Source organism: Equus caballus, chromosome 18, assembly GCF_041296265.1.
Source record: "Equus caballus isolate H_3958 breed thoroughbred chromosome 18, TB-T2T, whole genome shotgun sequence".
NCBI classification, from domain to species: domain Eukaryota; kingdom Metazoa; phylum Chordata; class Mammalia; order Perissodactyla; family Equidae; genus Equus; species Equus caballus.
Window position 1 is genome coordinate 80,856,731 of NC_091701.1, and position 19,278 is coordinate 80,876,008.

General features: G+C 52.0%; 1 protein-coding gene across 4 annotated transcripts in view; it reads left to right on the forward strand.

Annotated features, from left to right (window-relative positions):
- The window catches only part of NRP2 (neuropilin 2), a 112,887-nt gene that overhangs the window by 27,619 nt on the left and 65,990 nt on the right, over positions 1–19,278 (forward strand). For all 4 annotated transcript variants that reach the window (XM_070241694.1, XM_001505114.6, XM_005601698.4 and 1 more), the window contains exons 3-7: positions 4,706–4,887; positions 10,406–10,636; positions 11,966–12,121; positions 13,776–13,945; positions 15,835–15,990. In XM_070241694.1, the coding sequence (XP_070097795.1) occupies positions 4,706–4,887; positions 10,406–10,636; positions 11,966–12,121; positions 13,776–13,945; positions 15,835–15,990 (895 nt within the window). The remainder of the gene's footprint in view (positions 1–4,705; positions 4,888–10,405; positions 10,637–11,965; positions 12,122–13,775; positions 13,946–15,834; positions 15,991–19,278) is intronic.

Sequence of the window (19,278 nt, forward strand, 5' to 3'; positions counted from 1 at the left end):
CAGAAAAAGCTAGCAAAGATGTTGCAGGCACAGGGAAGAGCATGTGCAAAGGCCCGGGGGCTGGAAAGAGCCTGCCATGTACAAAAGATGATGTCTTAAACATTTCATGGGACAAGCAGCATGAAGAGAGGCAGTGCCTGCCTGGCAGAGGTGATGCCTCTGGGACGTGGGTGGACACAGGTGCTCTCATGTGTAGACCTAAATCCCATAGAAGGGGTGTCGCATCCTTCCTCAGAGTACCCAGGTGCTCTCCCTCCGCTGCAGAAATCCCTTCCTGGGCAGCTCTGGTGGCATCAGAGGGTGGACCTTGGAAGGGGCTGGGCGTCCTGCCCTGTGAGAGGGCCCAGGGGCGGATCTCCCTGCCCTGCCTCTGGTGGCCTGCTGGGAAGCGGCAAACGAGGGTGGCGTTGTGGGAAGTGGAAGGCCTCTTTTCATGTTCTCCTGGTGATGAGAGGAAGAGATGAGACTGTGGCTTTTTCATCTCTCTCCCGTGGACTCTTAAAATTAATTCCACCATCAAGATTCCCACGCCCCAAGTGTGGGTTTGGGGAGAGAAATTAAGACTTTGAAGTCGAGAAAGAAAGCAGAGAAAGCGTTCTCCAGACAAATGCTCCACATGCAGATGTCGGAATCTGTGAGGGGAAAGTGAAAGGCTTCTGGGAGCCATTTCAGGGAGAAAAAGAGCTGGAGTAGAGATGGCTCCTCGGCTTAGGAAAGGAAAGACAATCATAAAAGTTAGCGTTAAAGCTTTGGGAGGAATTTTTTCATTTTAGGGAGATTATGAATAATGAAATGCAAACACAGTGGCTAATGTGTCTGTTAGCTGGTTTCTGTTTCCTTCCGGAAGATGAGGACCGTGCTCCAGGGGCACAGCTTTGCAGGTCACCCTGCTGGACTGCCGTGGTGGGGGGACACTGAGTCTGTACCCAGATTCCTCTACGGAACAAACACGCCGTCGTAGTTGCTGGATGCAAAGCCATATTTATTCCAAGGCCACAAACGTCCTAAGCCTCTGTGAGCGCCTTCACAAACGAACCTCGCAACACTGAAATTTCGGAGATTTACTGCAGCTGTAGCAAATCCCTAATAATAAGAAATTTCCCCAAATGAGCCAGTCCCGCAGGAGGTAAATGAGACATTCTGTGTGAAGTCAGCATGTCATTCGGAGTGTGCCCTTTATGCAAAGAGCCTGCGCCAAGAGCTGGTGGTGAGCTGGGGCTGGTCTGCAGGGCAGAGTCCAGACCCTGGAGCGAAGGGGGAGTTTAGTGACCAAACTGTAGCCCTGGGCTGCTTTCCCCTGGAGCGAACCTGATAGGAAAGACCAGTTTTTCTAAGAGGTTCAAGTAAGGGCTGATATTTGCCTCACAAAAGGAGTCACCAGGGGGTCCTTGAATAACAAGCTCAGAAAGAAAATTTATAAAACGATTGATTTATCTGACCCCTTTTCCAAAATGCATCCCTCCACTATATGTGTCTGTAGGAATGTGAGGATGGATTTAGTAGCTTGCTGCATTACCAAAAGGGATTTGGTGGTATATCCGTGGGGTAAACTGAGGCAAATTCATGGCTGTGGCGTTGTCTGGGGAGCCCTGCCTCCTCGCTGAGTCTGCTGATCCCCTACGTTAGTCCATGGGTGATGAGGCCCCCAGATGGAACCCTCCACCTCTGAGGACCCAGCCGGGGGAGGCCAGGGCCTCTCATTATCCTTCCAAGAGAAATTGGCAACGCAAAAACTGGAGCTATCTGGTGGCCTTAAAAAAATTTTTTTAAATATTTATTGAGAGTGGGCCACGTCCCCAGCTCTATTTCAGGTGCTCTGACATGCCGTGTGTCACTTAGTCCTCCTGTGATCCCGTGAATGGATGGTGATGGTGATGAGGAGGTTTACTTTTTCACCTGCTACATTATGAGAGCTGGGTTATTTTTTCAGCTTTTCTACTTTGAAAAAATTCTTAATGAAAGCAGCTTTATCTTGTATACTTGTGGCTTATTAAAGAAATTCAGGCTCATCGTAAACAATTCAGAAATAAAAGAGAACACAGAAGAAAGTAAAAATTACTAATTATCTCACCACCCATACATCTCACCACTGTTAATTTTTTTAGAATATAGTCTTTCAGGCTTTTTTCTGTATGTATATGCAAGGAAATATATATATTTTACAACATACTTTTTTAAAAAATCTACTTTTTTTCACCCTAACACTATATGATGGACATTTTTCCATAAACACAAAAAACCCAGACCTACAGCCGTATTTACTATAGCAGCAGAGTGCTCCACTTTATACATACACCAAAATGGATTTGCTCACCCTCTGTTGCTGGACGTTTAGATAGGATCCTGTTTACAAACAAAGCATCTTTTCACTTTTCATGTACTTTTTGTGTATACATGCACATAGATGCATATACGTCTTTGCACAATTTTCTGATTATTTTCTTAGGAAAATTCCTAGCAGTGGGATTGCAGGATTAAAGGGCAGGAACATATTCACTTTTGTCACCTTGTTGCCAAGATGTCCTCCAAAATGTGCGAACAGATGCACGCTCCCGCTCTGTGGCGCCTCTGCTCGCTTGCTGGCTCTCAGAAAGTCGCTCTGCTCTACGGTTCAACCTCTTCGCCTCTGACATGGGTGTGAGATTGCAACAAATCACGGTTAACGTTTGTTATGACTCACTAACTGCCAGGCTGTGTACTGACACTTTCTAAAGATTATGTTGGTCATTTGAATTTCACAAGAACCCTGGGAGAAATATTCTGATCTCCCTATTTTACTTTTATTTTCCTCATTTCTGAGGCCCGGAAAGGTTGAGTAACTTGCCTGAGGGCTCCCAGCTATTAAGGCTGAGCTGGGATCCAAATCCTGCTATACCTGTGTCCAGGACTGGGGGACGCTCTCCCCGGGGCCGTGCGCCGGCTGCTCCAGGAGAGCTCCAGGAAGTGTCTGCTTAGAGAACGAAGCCGATGCTGCTCCTCGACCATGTCACATGTGGTGGGTCTGGCGTCACCATTACTCAGCTGAGCGTGACTGTCCAGTGGTGCCTACCTCGGTGTGGAAATAGCAAGAGGGGTTTTCCAGAAGGTCTGGGGAATTTCCTCTTAGAACAAACTGTCTTTTCACTTTTGTTTTCGAAGGGAGGAGGCACATTTTCAAAGTCAGCCCCATCTCCCACAGGGACGTCACAGACCTAAACAGATTCCCCACTGCCCTTCTCCTCTGGGGCCCTCTCTCCAGAGCTCCTGGGGGCGGGCCCGGCCATCTCTTGTCCAGATGCTAAGCAGCGTCTGCCATTCTTTCCACTGCAGGATTCCAGCCCTCTGGGGTCTAACAATGAACTAATGCTGGTCCACGCATACTTCCTCGCAGGTCTGTTCATTTGGAAGGGGCTGAGCAATCTGAAATGTGGCTCCTGAGGGCTGCATTGAGGCCTCAGGCCTCCGGCTCAGCTCAGACAAGCCCCTTCTGCAGGCAGACCTCCCACAGACCCCATGTGTGGCAGGAGCCAGCAGGCACATCTCAGGGAGGGTGGTGTCTCCAGCCCTTCTCTCCACGTAAAAGAGATTTCTTAAGCTGTCTTAACAGGTTGATGCAAAATGAGTAAACAGGGTGGGAGAGGAAGAGGGCTGGTTTTCAGTACGTGGTGCACTGGCCAGTGATTTGAAGGGAGCTGGTGGGGAAGGAGAGTCCCACCTCAGCAGTTGTGAGGGGACTGTTCGCTGGGAGCCCAGAAGTACGGCCCAGAGAAGACCAGAGCACAGCCCAAGGCCGACATGCGTCCGCGCAGATACAATGGCCCAGTGTGCGCACCATCCATGAGCAGAGCCCAGGACATCTTTGAGGTGTCTTCCCCACCCCAGGCTGTTTGACTCTGAAATGAGCTCAGGCCTTGGCCTGGGGAGGGCGGCGGCTGGCTCTGCCTTTGCTGAGGCGGATGGCTATGTGCTCACAGACGCTGGGTCCCTGGGGAGCCCCCTGCTTTTGGAGGTGGTTTTATTGCCTTATCTAATCTGATGCTGACTCCTTTTAAAAACGTGTTGTTGACTAGACACTGCTGATGGGAACCTGGCAGAGTCATCTCAGGGAGGGAGGTGGCTCGTGGATGGGGAGTTATCATCATTAACAATTAAACAGAAGAGAAGAGGGGACGGCCCGTGAGAAAAAGGGAACGGGGGCGGGGCAGGAGAAGAAACAACCATCTCTGAAACACTCCGGGTGTGCCTGGCTCGGGCCGAGCACCTCGCGTTTATTTTTTCATTCCATCTCCATCCTAACCCTCTGAAGTGGATATTTTTATCCTCATCTTACAGACGAAGAAATTGATGCTCAAAGAGGTTGGGTAAGAAGAAAAGACTAGGATTCAGAGAGATCATAGTGGAAATACAAATGGTGCTACCGAAGGAAGAAAAAAATGTTTGTTTTGAGATACTTGATGGAATGATACTACTGCTTTTATGTGGGCAAGAGATAAGGTCTTAAATTCTGTCCCCTCACTGAGGGGACATTCGCTCTGTAGCTTTAATGAAGCAACGCAACCTCCCACATCTGTTTGCCGGTCCACACGCTGGTGGCGCCTTTGTGTATCAACCTGAAACACCTGAGCATCTGTGAACCGGGGGAGAGCAGTGAGCCCATGTGAGAGAGCAGGCCTGCGCATCTCCTCACACCCACCTGTTCTCACCTGCCCTGTGTCCCCTCACCTAGGTATGACTTCATCGAGATTCGGGATGGGGACAGTGAGTCTGCAGACCTCCTGGGGAAACACTGCGGGAACATCGCACCCCCCACCATCATCTCCTCGGGCTCCGTGCTGTACATCAAGTTCACCTCTGACTACGCCCGGCAGGGGGCAGGCTTCTCCCTGCGCTATGAGATCTTCAAGACAGGTGGGTGCGGGCCTCTCAGAGAAGGGGGACGGGGCTGTCTGTGTCTGGCCGTGGGCACGGTGTGGGATGCTTACGTGCTCATGGCTGGGGCCCAGGGGGTGGAGACGGGTGGAAGGGCTATAGTGTTACGCAGCGCGAGCAAGTTGACGGAGAGAAGAGAGGTTCCAGGTGGACCTGGAGACGCCCAGGAGGAGCAGCCGGTGGAGGCATCACCCGCCTGGAGAAGGCGAGCGCAGGGTCGGTGCTGGGTGCCCCGCCGACAGAGGGCGTCATTTGTGGCACTGAAAGAGGAGGGTCACCAATTATACAGAAAACACTTTGGAAAGAATTGATGTTTGTATGTTTTTAAAAATCATGGTAATCTTCCTGGAAAAAAGCAGAACGTGGATGAACTTCCTCCCATGGGTGAGTGCTGCCTTTACAATATTTGGAGTTACTTGGGGCAGAAGGATGCTTGTCTTCTCCGTTTTCAGAGTCCAAAGATCTTACTGTGACCCCCCAAGTGGGATCACACCGTAGATTTTAGATTCAGATCTGGCTCCTAGAGATTCCCCTCGCTGGATCCATTTGACCACCTCTACCCACTGAACCCCACTTCCCAAATGCCGATGAAGCTGACCCCTGAAAACAGCCAAAAAAGACAGCACCAGAAGAGGCAGTGAGCCCTGCCCTTGGACCAGTCACTCTCTGCTCTTGGCTGGGGCCCCTTGGGTGCCTGCAGGCCCTGAGAAGATGTGCTGGGGCTCACTTCCATAGCTGGGTGGAGCCAGCTTTTGTTCATAAGACGTGGTTCAGCGTCCACACTTGAGCACTCCAAGCAGCCCGCCATTCCCGCAGCATCTTGAGGCTAAGTGACACTTAACCGCAGTTCACCCGTTCCCCACCCCATCCACAAGTGTGTCGTCTCTCCAAGCTCGAGGGTGGAGGCTGGTAAAGGGGAGGCTGTCAGCCTTGTCATCGAGAGGCCCAAGTCCGCGCCTGCTGAGTTCAGTGTGAGGGGAACTATTCATATCTGTTTTCCTTTTTCGCTGAACAATTCTAGAGAGGAAGTGGTAGCTGCTGAAAGCACTTTTTATATCCACTCTGTCTAAATATTTGTCAGATTTGTCTGCCTGAGAACAAGAACGGAGAATCCAGTGAAGGGGTGGGGCCTGTGTCGAGCCAGGGTGGGAGCCCGGACCGTCTCAGGCAGGAGTCCGCCGCAGGCCACCAAGCTCCTGCCACCGTGAGGGCACCGGGACTGCCGATCTGTGTGTCCAGCGGCTGGGCGGGTGTGAGGCTCCCGAATAGCCTGGCCCGCATTCCCTTGAGTCCTGCACAAGATTCAGATCAGTGGGTGTGAGCAGCACGTGGAACACTCCTCATACCATCCTCTGCTGGGGAGCAGTGGGAAGAGAGAAGAGAGAGAGAGAGAAAACGGGCGCCTGCCCTCTTCCAGTGGAGAGATGGATGTGCAAACCCTCAGCACACAGCAGACGCCCGGAGGTGTTGTTGGATGGATATGGAAATAGAGGTGTGCATGGAGGTGGAACGAGAAAGGGTAGGACTGACATGCTGCCATTGTGAAAATGAGGGCGCTGTCCACGCCTGGCATGTGGGGACCTGGGATATCAGCTGGGGAGTAAGGTCCCAGTGCAAGGCTGTCCCTCAGCTCCCCCATGCTGACCAGAAAAGGAAAACAGCTCTACCCCAGGCCTCCCAGGGGCCTACCACGGAGTCAGAGCGGGACAGTTAAAGCTCTGCTCGGATTCTCACCTCCCAGCTTCGTGTTTCATGAAGGATGATGCACCTTCTCCAGAAAGCCCGAGAAAAGGTGAATGTTGACTGTATCTGTCACACAGGTCTGAAGGGGCAATATTAAAAGCCAGAACGCACAAGAGGGCGTGCTGAGTCAGCACTGCTGTTTGGGGATGGCTGAAGCAGCCTCTCGAGTGAGGTGGCGAGGCTGCCCACCGCCTGGACAACCTGCCAGCCAAGGCAGGTGGCGTGAGCATGGCGAAGTGGGCAGTGCACTTCAAGGATGGGAGACAGAGGTTACTGCAGCGAAAGCTGGCCCACCGCTGACAGCCGCGCTTCCATCTGTGAGAAAGAGGGGAGCGCCCAGCGCCTTCTCAGGCTCACCCTCCTGCCAGCATGCCCGCTGAAAGGGCAGCTTTCGCAGGAAAGTCACCTATATAAAACATGTCTGCATGCTGGTGTGAGATCCAAAGCTGGGAAGTTTAGGAAGATGAGTGTTCTTCCAGGTGCCGTGTCTGGCACCCACGTTCCCACTGCTGGGTCCTGAGAGAGAATGCGCAGAGTTCACGTCACGCACAGAACGTGAACGAAATGCATGGGCATGCTGAGGGAATGCAGGAAACTCAGCTGTTTGCTGGTCAGACTCACCAAGGGAAAGAAGGAGGAGCTGCAAACACAGATACACAAGCAACGGGGGTGGAGGGTTCTGGAAGCCCTCGACAGTGCATTGCCCTGGCCAGAACCAAAATGACAGACAGAAACCCACCATTCGGGACAGTCGGGCGAGTGGCCGGGGTGGGAGGTTCCTGTTTGCCCTGAATGAAGTGGTGTATAAAAGAGTCTGTGTAGACCAGACTGTGCACACATGAAAGTTAACCAAAGCAACTCGTAGGCTTAAATGACCTCAAACCACCAAACCCTGAGCAGAGCAGAGAAAGCAATTTTAAAATAACTTAAACGCTGGAAACTGAATTACTGGAAAATGTGGGTTTGTTTGTTAGTTTGTTTTCTGAGGCTCTTTTGACCAAAGTTCAAGATCAAGTTTTCTTTCCTGGTGCCTGGTGACATTTTGGAAACTGAGCTCTCTGGGGTCATCACAGAGAAGGCCTGGGGTGCCCCTGCTCCCCCTCCTGAAGTGAAGGACTGAGTCCGCCTCTTGTGGTCAGGCCAAGCTCAGCTCTGGATCAATCCGCCCTGTTTTAGCTTCAGATGTGCCGATTCTTCTGCCTCCGGCTCGTTGTGAGACTCAGAGTGGATAAACGCAGAGTGGGCATTTCTCGTGGCAAGTCCTTTGTGTGAAATCATCCTGTGCAGCTGACGTCCCCGGCTTCTGTGGACAATCTTAGCACTGAGTGAACTGGAGTATTTGTTGACTATTTTTTTAACCTTAAATCCTTTTAAGACATAGCAGAAAAGGATCTGGGATTAAGCAGATATCTGCAAGACTCACCTTTTATCCCAGGGATGGTCACCCTTTTCTGAGATCTCTTCTCTACATTTGCTGTTCAGCTGCCTGCTTCCTGATGCTTTGTCGTCCAGACAGTGGGATGGCACAATTACAGACGAATGCACGATTGTAACAGACAGGTTTGAATTTTCTGCATAAAAAGGATAAAACTATTTTTCTACCTCATTCAAAATAAGCCAGAGGATATACCCGTGTATAGCCACATGTCAGAGATAGAGACACACTTTTTTTTTTTCCTTAAGGACGTCGCGTTGACAGATTCTCTCCAGTCAAATGCAGGACCTCAGGGAAATGGTGGGCACTTGAGAATCTCACATTCTCCACGCCTCCCTTGGGCTTACCAGGTGTCCATTGTGGGGAGTACCTGTCCCCCGTGGATAGCAGGGACCAAGAAAGGTCCACCGTCATTCCCAGCACCCAGGGGGGTAGGGACCCCCTGCCTTGGAAGGGAAGGACAACAGAGCAAACTCGAGGAGGGGTGTCAGGATGCCTCTTCCTGCTTGGAAGCCAGTTGTGGAGAGAGAGTTAATTTCTTCTGGCAAAGTGGCCCACATGAAGAAGGCTGACCTTTTCAAAATTCCTTTCGGCCCCCTGAAGACCAGCCAGCTGGCTTGGCTTTGCCAAGCTGCCTCATCCTGGACCATTGAGGAGGCCCACGGGAGCTGGGGGCCCGATGGTAAACAACCTGGGGGGAAGCCGTCCCACTCATCTCTTGGGGCCTGGCTGCCCCCTAGCCCTGCCCCTGCGTGATGGAGCACAGAGCCTCTGAGATGTGATGCTTAGAGAGCCCCCGAGGAGTCCTGAAAAGGCTGGGTTTTGCCCAGGTGTCCTGGTTCCCCACCCCGCCAAGACACAGCTCAGGGCAGAGGGGCGGAGGTGACGGATAGGTGAGTTGGCACGTTGGAATTTCCTGTCTGATGCTACAGAAAGTTGTAGTGCCCCTCCCCCGCTGATTTGCATGGCACCTTGTCCAAGTCAGACATTTGTGCTTTCCAGAAAGCCTTTGTCAATAAAGAGACTCAGGAGGAGCCTGCTGTAGGAGCCTCCTCGGATGAAGACTTCGCTGCGGGCTAAGATCAGCGTATCGACATCACATAGTTATTTTCAGCGGGATCCCCAGAGGACACTTCCTGCCAGTAAACACCTGGTTTATTGAGTATTTCTGTGTTTTTTCTTCATGCTTAGAGTGCCCATTATTCTCCTCATAAATCCTGCTACTTTTTTAAATTTTAAAATCAGAACGTAGCGAAATCGATTCTGATTGTCCAACATTCACATTCAGTCTGTCACCTCACGTCACCGCTTGCGCTGGGCATCTCCGTGGGCCCGCGGTCTGGGCTGCAGGGTCCTGGGACCGTCCCGGGGCCTGGCCTGGCTAATGGTGGCAGGGTGACAGCCCACGAGGGCCCTGTTAATGCGCCTCCACCTGGAGGCGTTGGGAGAGATGATGGCTATAATCCTCTTAGGAGCTCCCGCCCCACTCCAATCCTGCATCAGGATGTGAATGTGTGCGGCATTTAATAAGGACGAGGCCGTGAGTCCCAAGACAGCAGGCACAAGGGCTTGGGAGAGAAACCAGGCCATCCCCACCACAAAGCAGCCAGAAGCCTTCCAAATGCCGGGCCACTGCCGCATTTTTCCAAACTTGCTGCTGGAGCAGCCTTTACCATCCCCGATGCCCTGCTGTGATCCACCGGCTACAAACGTCGATTGTTAATTGTCTGGCCGCTACAGAGCAGCTCGTTTTAATGTAGTCATGCCATGAATGAGACCCGAGCTCCCCTTTGCCCCTCCCCTGAGGCACCTTGGATCTTGGAGGGAGAAGGGGCACTCAGTTGGCTCGGGTACAATAGGGGCTAGTGTTGAGGTCAGCAATAAATAAGGGGAGACATTGTTTTCCCTGCTGGCAATCAGCAAGCCTTCCTTAGGGATTGAAATAACTTACATTCTGGAGCAAGCAGCTGAGTAATTGAGAAAGAAGACTCTGTTCCTCTGGTCAAGAGACTGGGTCTCCCCGTCTCTGCGTCTCACACACACGCTTCTTTCTCCCCCCGTCCCCGCCGTGCCTCCTCGCCGCTCTCCCCCCAGAGAGCAAGCCAGCTCGCCTCCCCGAGTCCCTCCAAAGACGGTCTGGCTCAAGGGCTTGAAACGTGGATGTGCAGTCTGTTGCTTCAAGGGCCACTCCAGTGGAAACAAAAACCTCAACGGGCTGGGGGATTTGGGCCCAAACATTTAAATAACCCATGCGACAGAGGCAGCAAAGAAAGGCCTCTTCTTCTTGCATAACGCTACCGTTCTCTTTTTTACATCCAGGCTCCGAAGACTGTTCCAAAAACTTCACAAGCCCCAACGGGACCATCGAGTCCCCTGGGTTTCCCGAGAAGTACCCGCACAACCTGGACTGCACCTTCACCATCCTGGCCAAACCCAAGGTGGAGATCGTCCTGCAGTTTCTGACCTTTGACCTGGAGCATGACCCTCTGCAGGTGGGAGAGGGAGACTGCAAATACGACTGGCTGGACATCTGGGACGGCATCCCACATGGTGAGTGACGTGGCCGCGCGAGTCCTCCTCGGGAGCCTCGGCTTTGCCTGCTGATGGCTTTAGTAACAATAAAAAGCACACAGCAACTTCAGGGCCCCTTAGGGTCCAGCTGTGACCCATGATGGCTTCCTCTCCTTATCCTTCTCCAGGACGATTTCAGAGAAATGGTAGAAGGGCGGTTTCCTTTCTGGGAGATCTTTCTTTGGAGAAGGACAGCAGGAGGTGGAGGACACACCTGGAGGAGGAGGAGAAACCTATAGCTAACGTTCTTTCCGGCCCCAGCAGTCAGGATTTCCACAGAAAGTGACTCATGGGGGCCGGCCCTGTGGCCAAGTGGTTAAGTTTGCGCACTCCACTTTGGCAGCCCGGGGTTTGCCTGGTTCGGATCTCGGGTGCAGACAGGGCACTGCTCATCAGGCCATGCTGAGGCAGCATCCCACATAGCACAACCAGAAGGACCCACAACTAGAATATACAACTATGTACTGGGGGGCTTTAGGGAGAAGAAGAAGAAGGAAAAAAAAAAACAAAGTTGGCAACAGATGTTAGCTCAGGTGCCAATCTTTGGGAAAAAAAAAAGAAAGAAAGTGACTCAGTGGCCACCCTCTAGGCCCAAATAGGACTCCAGAGCCAGACTGACTAGATTTGACTCCTGGCTCTGCTGTTAGCAGCTCTGCAACCTTGGGCAAGTTACTTAACCTATCTGTGTCTCATCAGTATAAATAAGCTGCTGTCATCATCTTCATGATTACTATAATTTTATTATTAATGCAGTTGTAGATGTCAAAAAGGCCCATCACCCAAGGCCACGAGGAGCCTGCACTGCTCAGGTGGAGACCAGCACTGGTCTTGGGTGTGGTCAGTGTCAGCGAGGACGCCAGTCTCGCACTTTGTCATCATTCTAACTGTTTTGCTCTGTAAGGGAGACTGGATGGCTAAACGATTTCATTTCCTGAGAAAAGCATGAGACTGTGTCGGAAAACGTGGGTTTGCATCCCAGCTCTGCTGTTGCCTAGCTGTGTGAACAGGCAAAAGACCTTTCGGAACCTCCATTTCTTCTTCTGTTGAACAGGCATCGTAACGAGGCTCTCCGGCCCATCTACCAGGGCCGTGAGAACAGAATGACGCTAGGTCAGTGAAAATACTTTTTGATGTGCAGGAGAAATATTAGACATTGCTCTTAGAACACATCTTTGCTTATTCTTTTATGCCGAGGCCTACAAGGTGATGCTCTGTTTAATGACATGCAGCTGTGGGGAGGGAGAGTATATTGAAAATGGAGTTTGGCATTTCTGTTTCTGTTGACCTCTCTTTGTCCTGCATGTCCAGTCGGCCCCCTGATTGGCAAGTACTGTGGGACCAAAACCCCCTCTGAACTCCGCTCGTCCACCGGGATCCTCTCTCTGACCTTCCACACGGACATGGCGGTGGCCAAGGATGGCTTCTCTGCACGGTACTACCTGGTCCACCAGGAGCCACTAGAGAGTGAGTTGGCGGGTTGGGAACCCCTGTCCTGTCCTCCGTCAGGGCTGTGAGGGTGCGCCGTGAAGAGAGGCTGGCGTCTGGGAGAGAAAGAGATGGATGTACTGCAGAATTTGCAGTGGCGTCTGAGTTTGAGGAACGGGAGCTGTGTCCTCTTGCTAGGCAGGAATTAATGAAAATAAAACAAATGTCAATCTGGGTGCTCATTTCTGTAAAAGAAGTCTGTGTCCCACAAGTTAGTTCTTCCCAGGGAAAGTCAGAGGAGCATCTCCAGCCTCAGTGTGTTCCTCTATGAATGAACGGGAGGTGAGGCAGGATGTCAGTACAGGTCCCCACCTGGGCTAACAGTTTTTGAGTCTCTCCAAGCCTCAGTGCCATCATCACAAAACTGAGCAGTTTTAGACCTCTCTCTCTCTATATATATTTTGACATTAAACATCTCTGGTCCTGGGTAGAGTTTCTTTCACTAGACGGGTCACTGCTTGGACTGTCACTTCATTCTTCCAATAAACACAGCCTTTGAGCTTCCACGTGGTGCCAGGCACCGTGCAAGGCAGTGGAAGTGTCGCCCTGCCCCCAGCTGTTGCGGAGCCTGCTGTCCAGGCATCCGTCTCTTGCCCTGAGCGACATCTTCAAATCAGCTTCTCTCGGACATGTGCTTCGAAAGTGCTGCCCCTTCCACTTAGAAACCCAAACAGTAACTCGAAGGACTAAAGAAACACTTTGAGGATGAGTGGAGCTGGGGACATCCTGCCATGGTTGTACACAGCTTACCACATGCGCACCTGCAACACGGCAGCCTCGCCTGCTGGAAAGTCGATGGCTTTTGTTTTGGGTTTTGCTTTTGTTTTTCCTTCAAAGAGCTCATGAAGATTGAGGGACAAGAAAGCAGTATTGCAAATTGCACCGAGTTCTGCAAACGGCTGGTGCAGTCACAGAGCTAAAGAATAGGTTTGAGACCTGAAAATGATTGCTGGTCCTGTCAGACACATGCACACACAAATATTGACCAGTGTCCATGGAATCCATGGGAAGGACAGCGATTAAACTGATGGCCCCAGGCCAGAGTAAGTGGCTCCTAGGTCCATTTTCCCAGACAGGTGGCACAGGGGAAGACAGAGTGACATGCGTGTGTTCATAGAGAGATCTCCCAAAGACAGGTATTTATTGCTTTATAATGTCTGTCTTCTGTGCCAGAACTCATGAGACAGTTGAGTGAAAGAAAGAAACAAAAGTGCCTCCTGGGTGTTTATTAATAAAGCAGGCTTCCCACGACGCAGCAGCCCACCCAAACTGCCACGAGTCCATCACCGCTTACCTGTGTTTCAGCCGTGGCGCATCTGGCACCTGTGAGCATCCGTAGCCCGCAGCACTGACAGTTCTTGTGCTTTAGATTGTTTTTTCAATTTCTATGATGATTCTTATTTATCCATAGCCTTATTTCTTTTAGGTCCAATTTAGTTTCTTTCAGACCCAGAGGGGTTGTCAAGCTCTGTGATGTGGCGTAGTTGTTTTAGAAATGTGAGTGTATAATGAGGTCTTTAAGATGAGAGCATGCCTGCAAGGACTTGTCCCTAGAAGGGAGCAGCGTTTTGGGAGTCCCAGGGGTTGGAGGTTGCAAGACCTGACTCTGCCCTTGACCGTCCCTGTTCCCCAGGCTTTCAGTGCAACGTCCCTCTGGGAATGGAGTCTGGCCGGATTGCTAATGAGCAGATCAGCGCCTCATCTACCTACTCTGACGGGAGGTGGACACCTCAACAAAGCCGGCTCCACGGTGATGACAATGGCTGGACACCCAACTTGGATTCCAGCAAGGAGTATCTCCAGGTACTTAGATGCCAGAGGGTGTGCGAGTGTGCATGTGGTGGTGGGCAAGGGGAGTAGGTCCCCGGCTAGAGGTGACAAAGGACACAGAGAAAATGAATACAGCATTCTTGAAAACTCCACTCACTCATCCATCAAAACAGATGTGTGTGCCAGGCACAAACAAACCGTGCGGACACCAGGCTAAGTGCTGGGATCAAATGGCCAGTAAGATGGACACGCCCATGCCCTTGTGAAGATTACCAGGCCTCAGAGAAGTTGTTTGGCTAGGATGCTGTTTGCCCTACCACTCTAGACATCCAAGGAGCAGCCCGTCAACAGACGCAGATCTTTCTCATTCTGGGCACAGGGAGGCACTGGAGACCGGAGGGCGTGTCCTAAAGGCAGGCTTGTTGCATTGCCAGCTGAGCATGACAGCTTCTCCTGATCTTTGCTATTTGGAGGGAGTCCTGCCAGGAAGGTTTTGCACACAGCACTCAGGAGAACACATGGGAACCTGTCACCCCGGGAATGAGATGCTAGTTGCCCAGATGCTCTGCAGCATCTTTTCAGACTGTCTGCTTTCCTTCGGAATGAGACTTGCCCCTCGTGGTGAGTAATCTTCCCTGGCTGCAGACTGGTCCAGTTCTCCTCCCCAGGGAAGAGCCAGCTGCTCGTTCCATGCTAGAGCAATGAGTGCTTTCATGACATACGGCAGACAGCCTGTGACCCAGGGACAGGCCTGTCCTCGCTCTGATGTGACATGGTGACCTCTGCTCTGAGAAAGAGGTTGCAGAGCCAACAAGAGGAAAGAGAGAAAGACCACTTAGAAACTTCCAGCAAGTCCACAGAGGTTCTAACAGCACAACTCTAAGGCCGTTTGTCACTCTCTCCTCTGCCTCTTCAAAAATCCTTCTCATCCCAAGCTTCCAGGAAGTTCTCCTATATAATCAGCATTCCATTGATTATACTTGTTATTTTTGGTCTTAATCGTATACTGCCTCTTATTGCTGTCCACCTGTCTGTGATACACACATACAGCACTGCGTATTTCGTTTGAATGCTTAATAATGCTGAGCACATACTCAGTAGCCAGTAAATGCCTGCTGAATCCAATTTTACCAGTGCGTGCTGGCTAAATTTGGATCAAATAGAGGTTGCCATTAAGAAACGCTGTGGCCAGCAGAGGAATGCCATCCAGCAATTTCCAAATGGGTTTGGTGTTGAGGGAGGGGAGGTGCCTCAGAGTGTCGCCACCCTCCCCATCGAGCAAAAGGTCAGGATGTGGTGCATAAGCCTAATTGCTTGGGCAGACTCTGCCTGCCCTTTGACCCCTTAGTGACCTGAGCAGCTAAATACACAATGGAGTGGGGGACTGAGGGGAGGGGAGACAGCCCCCGAGCTGAGACGTTTGCAACTAGGGCATCGTAAGTGAACTGGGTTGAGTTGGGCTGGGGTGGGGTGGCATGGAGTGGACTTAGCCACTGTTCTCTTAGAACAGCATCTGCTTTCGCTCTCCAAGGCAGGCCGCCATCTAGTAAGAAGGGGCTTGTTGGAAATGCCAGTGGTCTGCCCTGGGCAGAGCTGGCTCTTAGGTCTGGAAGGAGAGGGCTCCTTCCTTGGAGGGAGCTCTAGACGTCAGTGCTCCTTTAAGATAAACTCAATGGTGTCCGTTCAGATTTGCAAAAAAGAGAAAAAAAAGAAAAATAATCGTCACACTTTCAAAGGTGTCTAATTTAGTGTTAAATAAGTTAAGTTTAACTGTCCAGTGGAATTGGACAGCTGATGCTGGTCAACAGTACGTTGAAGGAATCGCAGACATAAGGATTCCAGTGCGTCCTTTGAAAAGAAAGCGGGAGGCTGCCTGCGTGGGTTCAGAGTCCTGCCCCACCTTCCCTGCCTCTCTCCCTCAGGTGGACCTGCGCTTTCTGACCATGCTCACGGCCATTGCAACACAGGGAGCAGTTTCCAGGGAGACCCAGAATGGCTACTATGTCAAATCCTACAAGCTGGAAGTCAGCACTAATGGTGAAGACTGGATGGTGTACCGGCACGGCAAAAACCACAAGGTAAACCCACTTCCCCACCTCAAGGGAAGCCGGGATGGGGCGGCAAGGGTGGGACAGGGAGCTTCAAGGCGACCCCACATAGGGGAGGGGACTTGTTCCGTGAAGCTCACATAACTGGTGGAGGCACTGGAGTTGATGGCCCTGAAAATACTCCTTCTCATGCTGAAGTGGCTGGAAAGCCCCATTTCACCAACAGCCTGGCTGCTGTTGTGTCTTGCACAGCAGCGAGAGAGGGAGAGCAAGCTCGCACAGTGCTCTGACTGCAAATGAGGGAGAAAATGTGTTCCCGGTCTGCGTCCCCATCCAGGATTCATTGAGCATTTACGGCCCATGTCCCTTCCCCATGCTGGGTTAACAATCACGAAACCACATGTAGCTACAGTTCAGGAGTTACCGAGGTCTGGAAATGAAAGGGCACAGATCCTGAGAGAGAATCACAATGTCCCGAAGAAGAAAGAGGACAGTAAATAAAGGGGACTGATGCGGCCTCTCAGGGACAGATCTGAGCTGGCCACCAGGCTGGGCCGCCAAGCCTTGGATCCTCAAGGCTGGTGCCCTCCACATCTGTGGCTCCCGAGGCCACCGTGTGGGCGACGTGGGGCTTTTCTTGTTCATATGGATGGGTGTCCGGCACTCAGCTTTCTTAAGACACATGGCGTTTGGGGTGTGAACAGGCCTGCAGCTGGCATGGCGATGTCCGGGTGTCAGGGACGCTCAGCGTGTTGCGGGGCGGGGCTTGTTGCAAATGCTGGTGGTCTCCCCTGGGCAGGGGCTGACTCAGTCTAGAAGGAGAAGGCTCCTTCCCTGGAGGGAGCTGGGCACAGAGGGAAGGGTCTGTCCTCCTTGCTGCTTCAGTTCCACAGGCCCTGGTCTGTTGGGCTGGGAATTATCAAACTGGGACCCACGCAGCCAAACCTGGAGAGGCCAGAGACTTTTCCAGACCGTCTCCCCCACTCCTGCCACGGCCCCAGGCAGCTGGCTGTTGCTGGTGCAGCTGGGAAGCTTGGATCCAGAAAACCCTGAACTAGAATGTGGGCACTGTTTCACTTGGGAAACATGCGTTTTTTAGAGGAGTGGATTCTTTTTTTTAATTAAAATCACCATAGTAACATGGCACCATTCATCTGAAAATCATGACTTCCAGATATTACCAGGTATCTCACACATGCAAAATTCCCCGTTTCACAGAGAAAGACAGCGGCGCTCAGCCATCCAAAGACCTCCCACGCTGGCGTCTGGAGCCAGGCCTGGGCACTCGCCGACTCCGCTGGTTTCAGGAGCCGCGCCCAGGATACCAGCCCGAGTCTGCCATGGTGCTGGGAGCGCAGAGGCCTGTCCCTGGCCCACCCCGTCTTTTCAGGCCTCTCTCCACCAACCCTTTTCAGTAACAGACAGGTGGAACCCAGCCGGGCAGCTGGATGGGGGACGCCTGGGGGAGGGGGAGGAGGCCCACCTGACCGCCTCCCGGGCCAGGCTCCCCGTCCAGGTTCCGTGACTAAGCAGCGCTGGCCAGAGGGATACTGTAGCATAAGCTGGTTTTAAAAGCACACAGCTGGACCGGGATGCTATTTAAAACGCCATTTGTAGGAAATCCGCTTTTGGAAATACCTTAGCACTGCACATTTTGATAGGATGCTGTCCTCCCTGGCTTTATCCTTGGTATTCATTCTTCAGGGGAGGTATTCCTGAGAACGGCACTGAGCTCTCCGGTCTCCCTGAGAATCATTCTTCTCAGCTTTTTCATATTGGCCACGTCATCCTCTCTCTCGCCTCCTCTTCTCTCCCTTGGCTAAATTTCTTTCCCCAGTAGCCAAGGGGTAATTTTGTTTTTCTTTTGTTGTTGTTGTTTGGTTTTTCAGTGACTCAGTCCTGCCCACTTAAAGGGTGCCGGGGCAGAGAAAAAGCTCTTCCCCTCCCCACGAGAGATTCATCCTCTTGGTACCCAGATTGGAAGCCTGCCTGTGGCGTTGCCCTGTCCCACGTTCCCTCGCCCTGCCATGGGCGTGACAGGCGTGACGGGCACGGCGGGCGTGGCGGGAGTGGCTCAGACCTGCCAGTCCTCCCCTCAGGGTGGTCTCTGCAGCTCCTTCTTTAGCAGACCTGTCTCCCGGATGTCTGTGTTCCGTGTGTAGACCCCTCACTGCTCATGGTGCCTCAGCACAGCTGTCTGGGCTGTTCAGGTTGGAAAAGTTGCGTGAACCGTGCCAAATAGATTTGTCAAGTCTGCTGCAGTTTGATTTGATGCCATGAACGGGAGGCGGGGCGAGGAGGGAGCTTGGGGGCCGTGGGGGGAGAGACGGGTGCTACCACTGAGTTTCTCTTTGTAGCCGCTGGATGGTGGGCACCATGCCAAACTCACTGGTGCTAGGTGGTAGGCTTGAAAGCAAGATTCAGACAGCAGGACCTGTGAGCAGAGCGGAGCAGAGGTGAAGGCAGCTGCCTGCTCTGCTCAGTGCTGCAGGGGGAGAGTTTGCAGGTGCAAACCACTCCACCGGGTATGAAGAGGGGATGGTGATGTTGGGGGCAGAAATGTGGCAACCTGATTTCAATTCCTTGGTCACTGTCAACACCAATGCAGTGCACCAAAGACCAAGGAATTGGAGATAAACAAGATTAATGAGCGCTCAAGGTGGTGGGGGATGGCTGTGCTCTTTCTTGCAAAATGCTGTTTACAGTTGTGAGCCAGGCTGGGCTGAGGCAAAGCCTGGGCCTGTGGGGAGCGACTTCTTTCTTGTAGCCAGGAAGCAAGTAAGACTAAGGAACTCTTTTCCCGCCTCCCTAGCCCATGAGCAGCCTCTTCTTAGTCTCTTTCCACCCAACAGGTAATGGTGAGGTCTCCTGTGAGGAAGCCATTTCACTGTGGCCGGGGGATTGCAAGCATCCTCGTCACAAAACTCAGCCCACTTAGACAGCCATATGTACAGCACACCTCAATCCTTATCCAATTCCACATGCTGTAAATACGGAACCTATGATTTTCCTCTAGGGCGGGCCCTCCTTACCCGTATTTCTGGCGTAACCACAAGGCAGAGAGCTCTTCCGCCTGATGGAGCCCGTATCCAGCCTGTGTGCTCCCTTAGATTAGACAAATGGCTTCGCGTAAATTCCTTCAGAAACCACAAGCAGAAAACTGCTGCTTTGGGTTTCACCAGCTGAATTAATAACACCCCAAACACAGACACGAGTAGAAGATTCACGGATGTGTCGGTAATTATAGGCACAGTTATATGCACACAGACCAAGGGAGGAGCCGGGAGAAAGGTGGGAGGAGCTGGAAGGCAGGAGGCC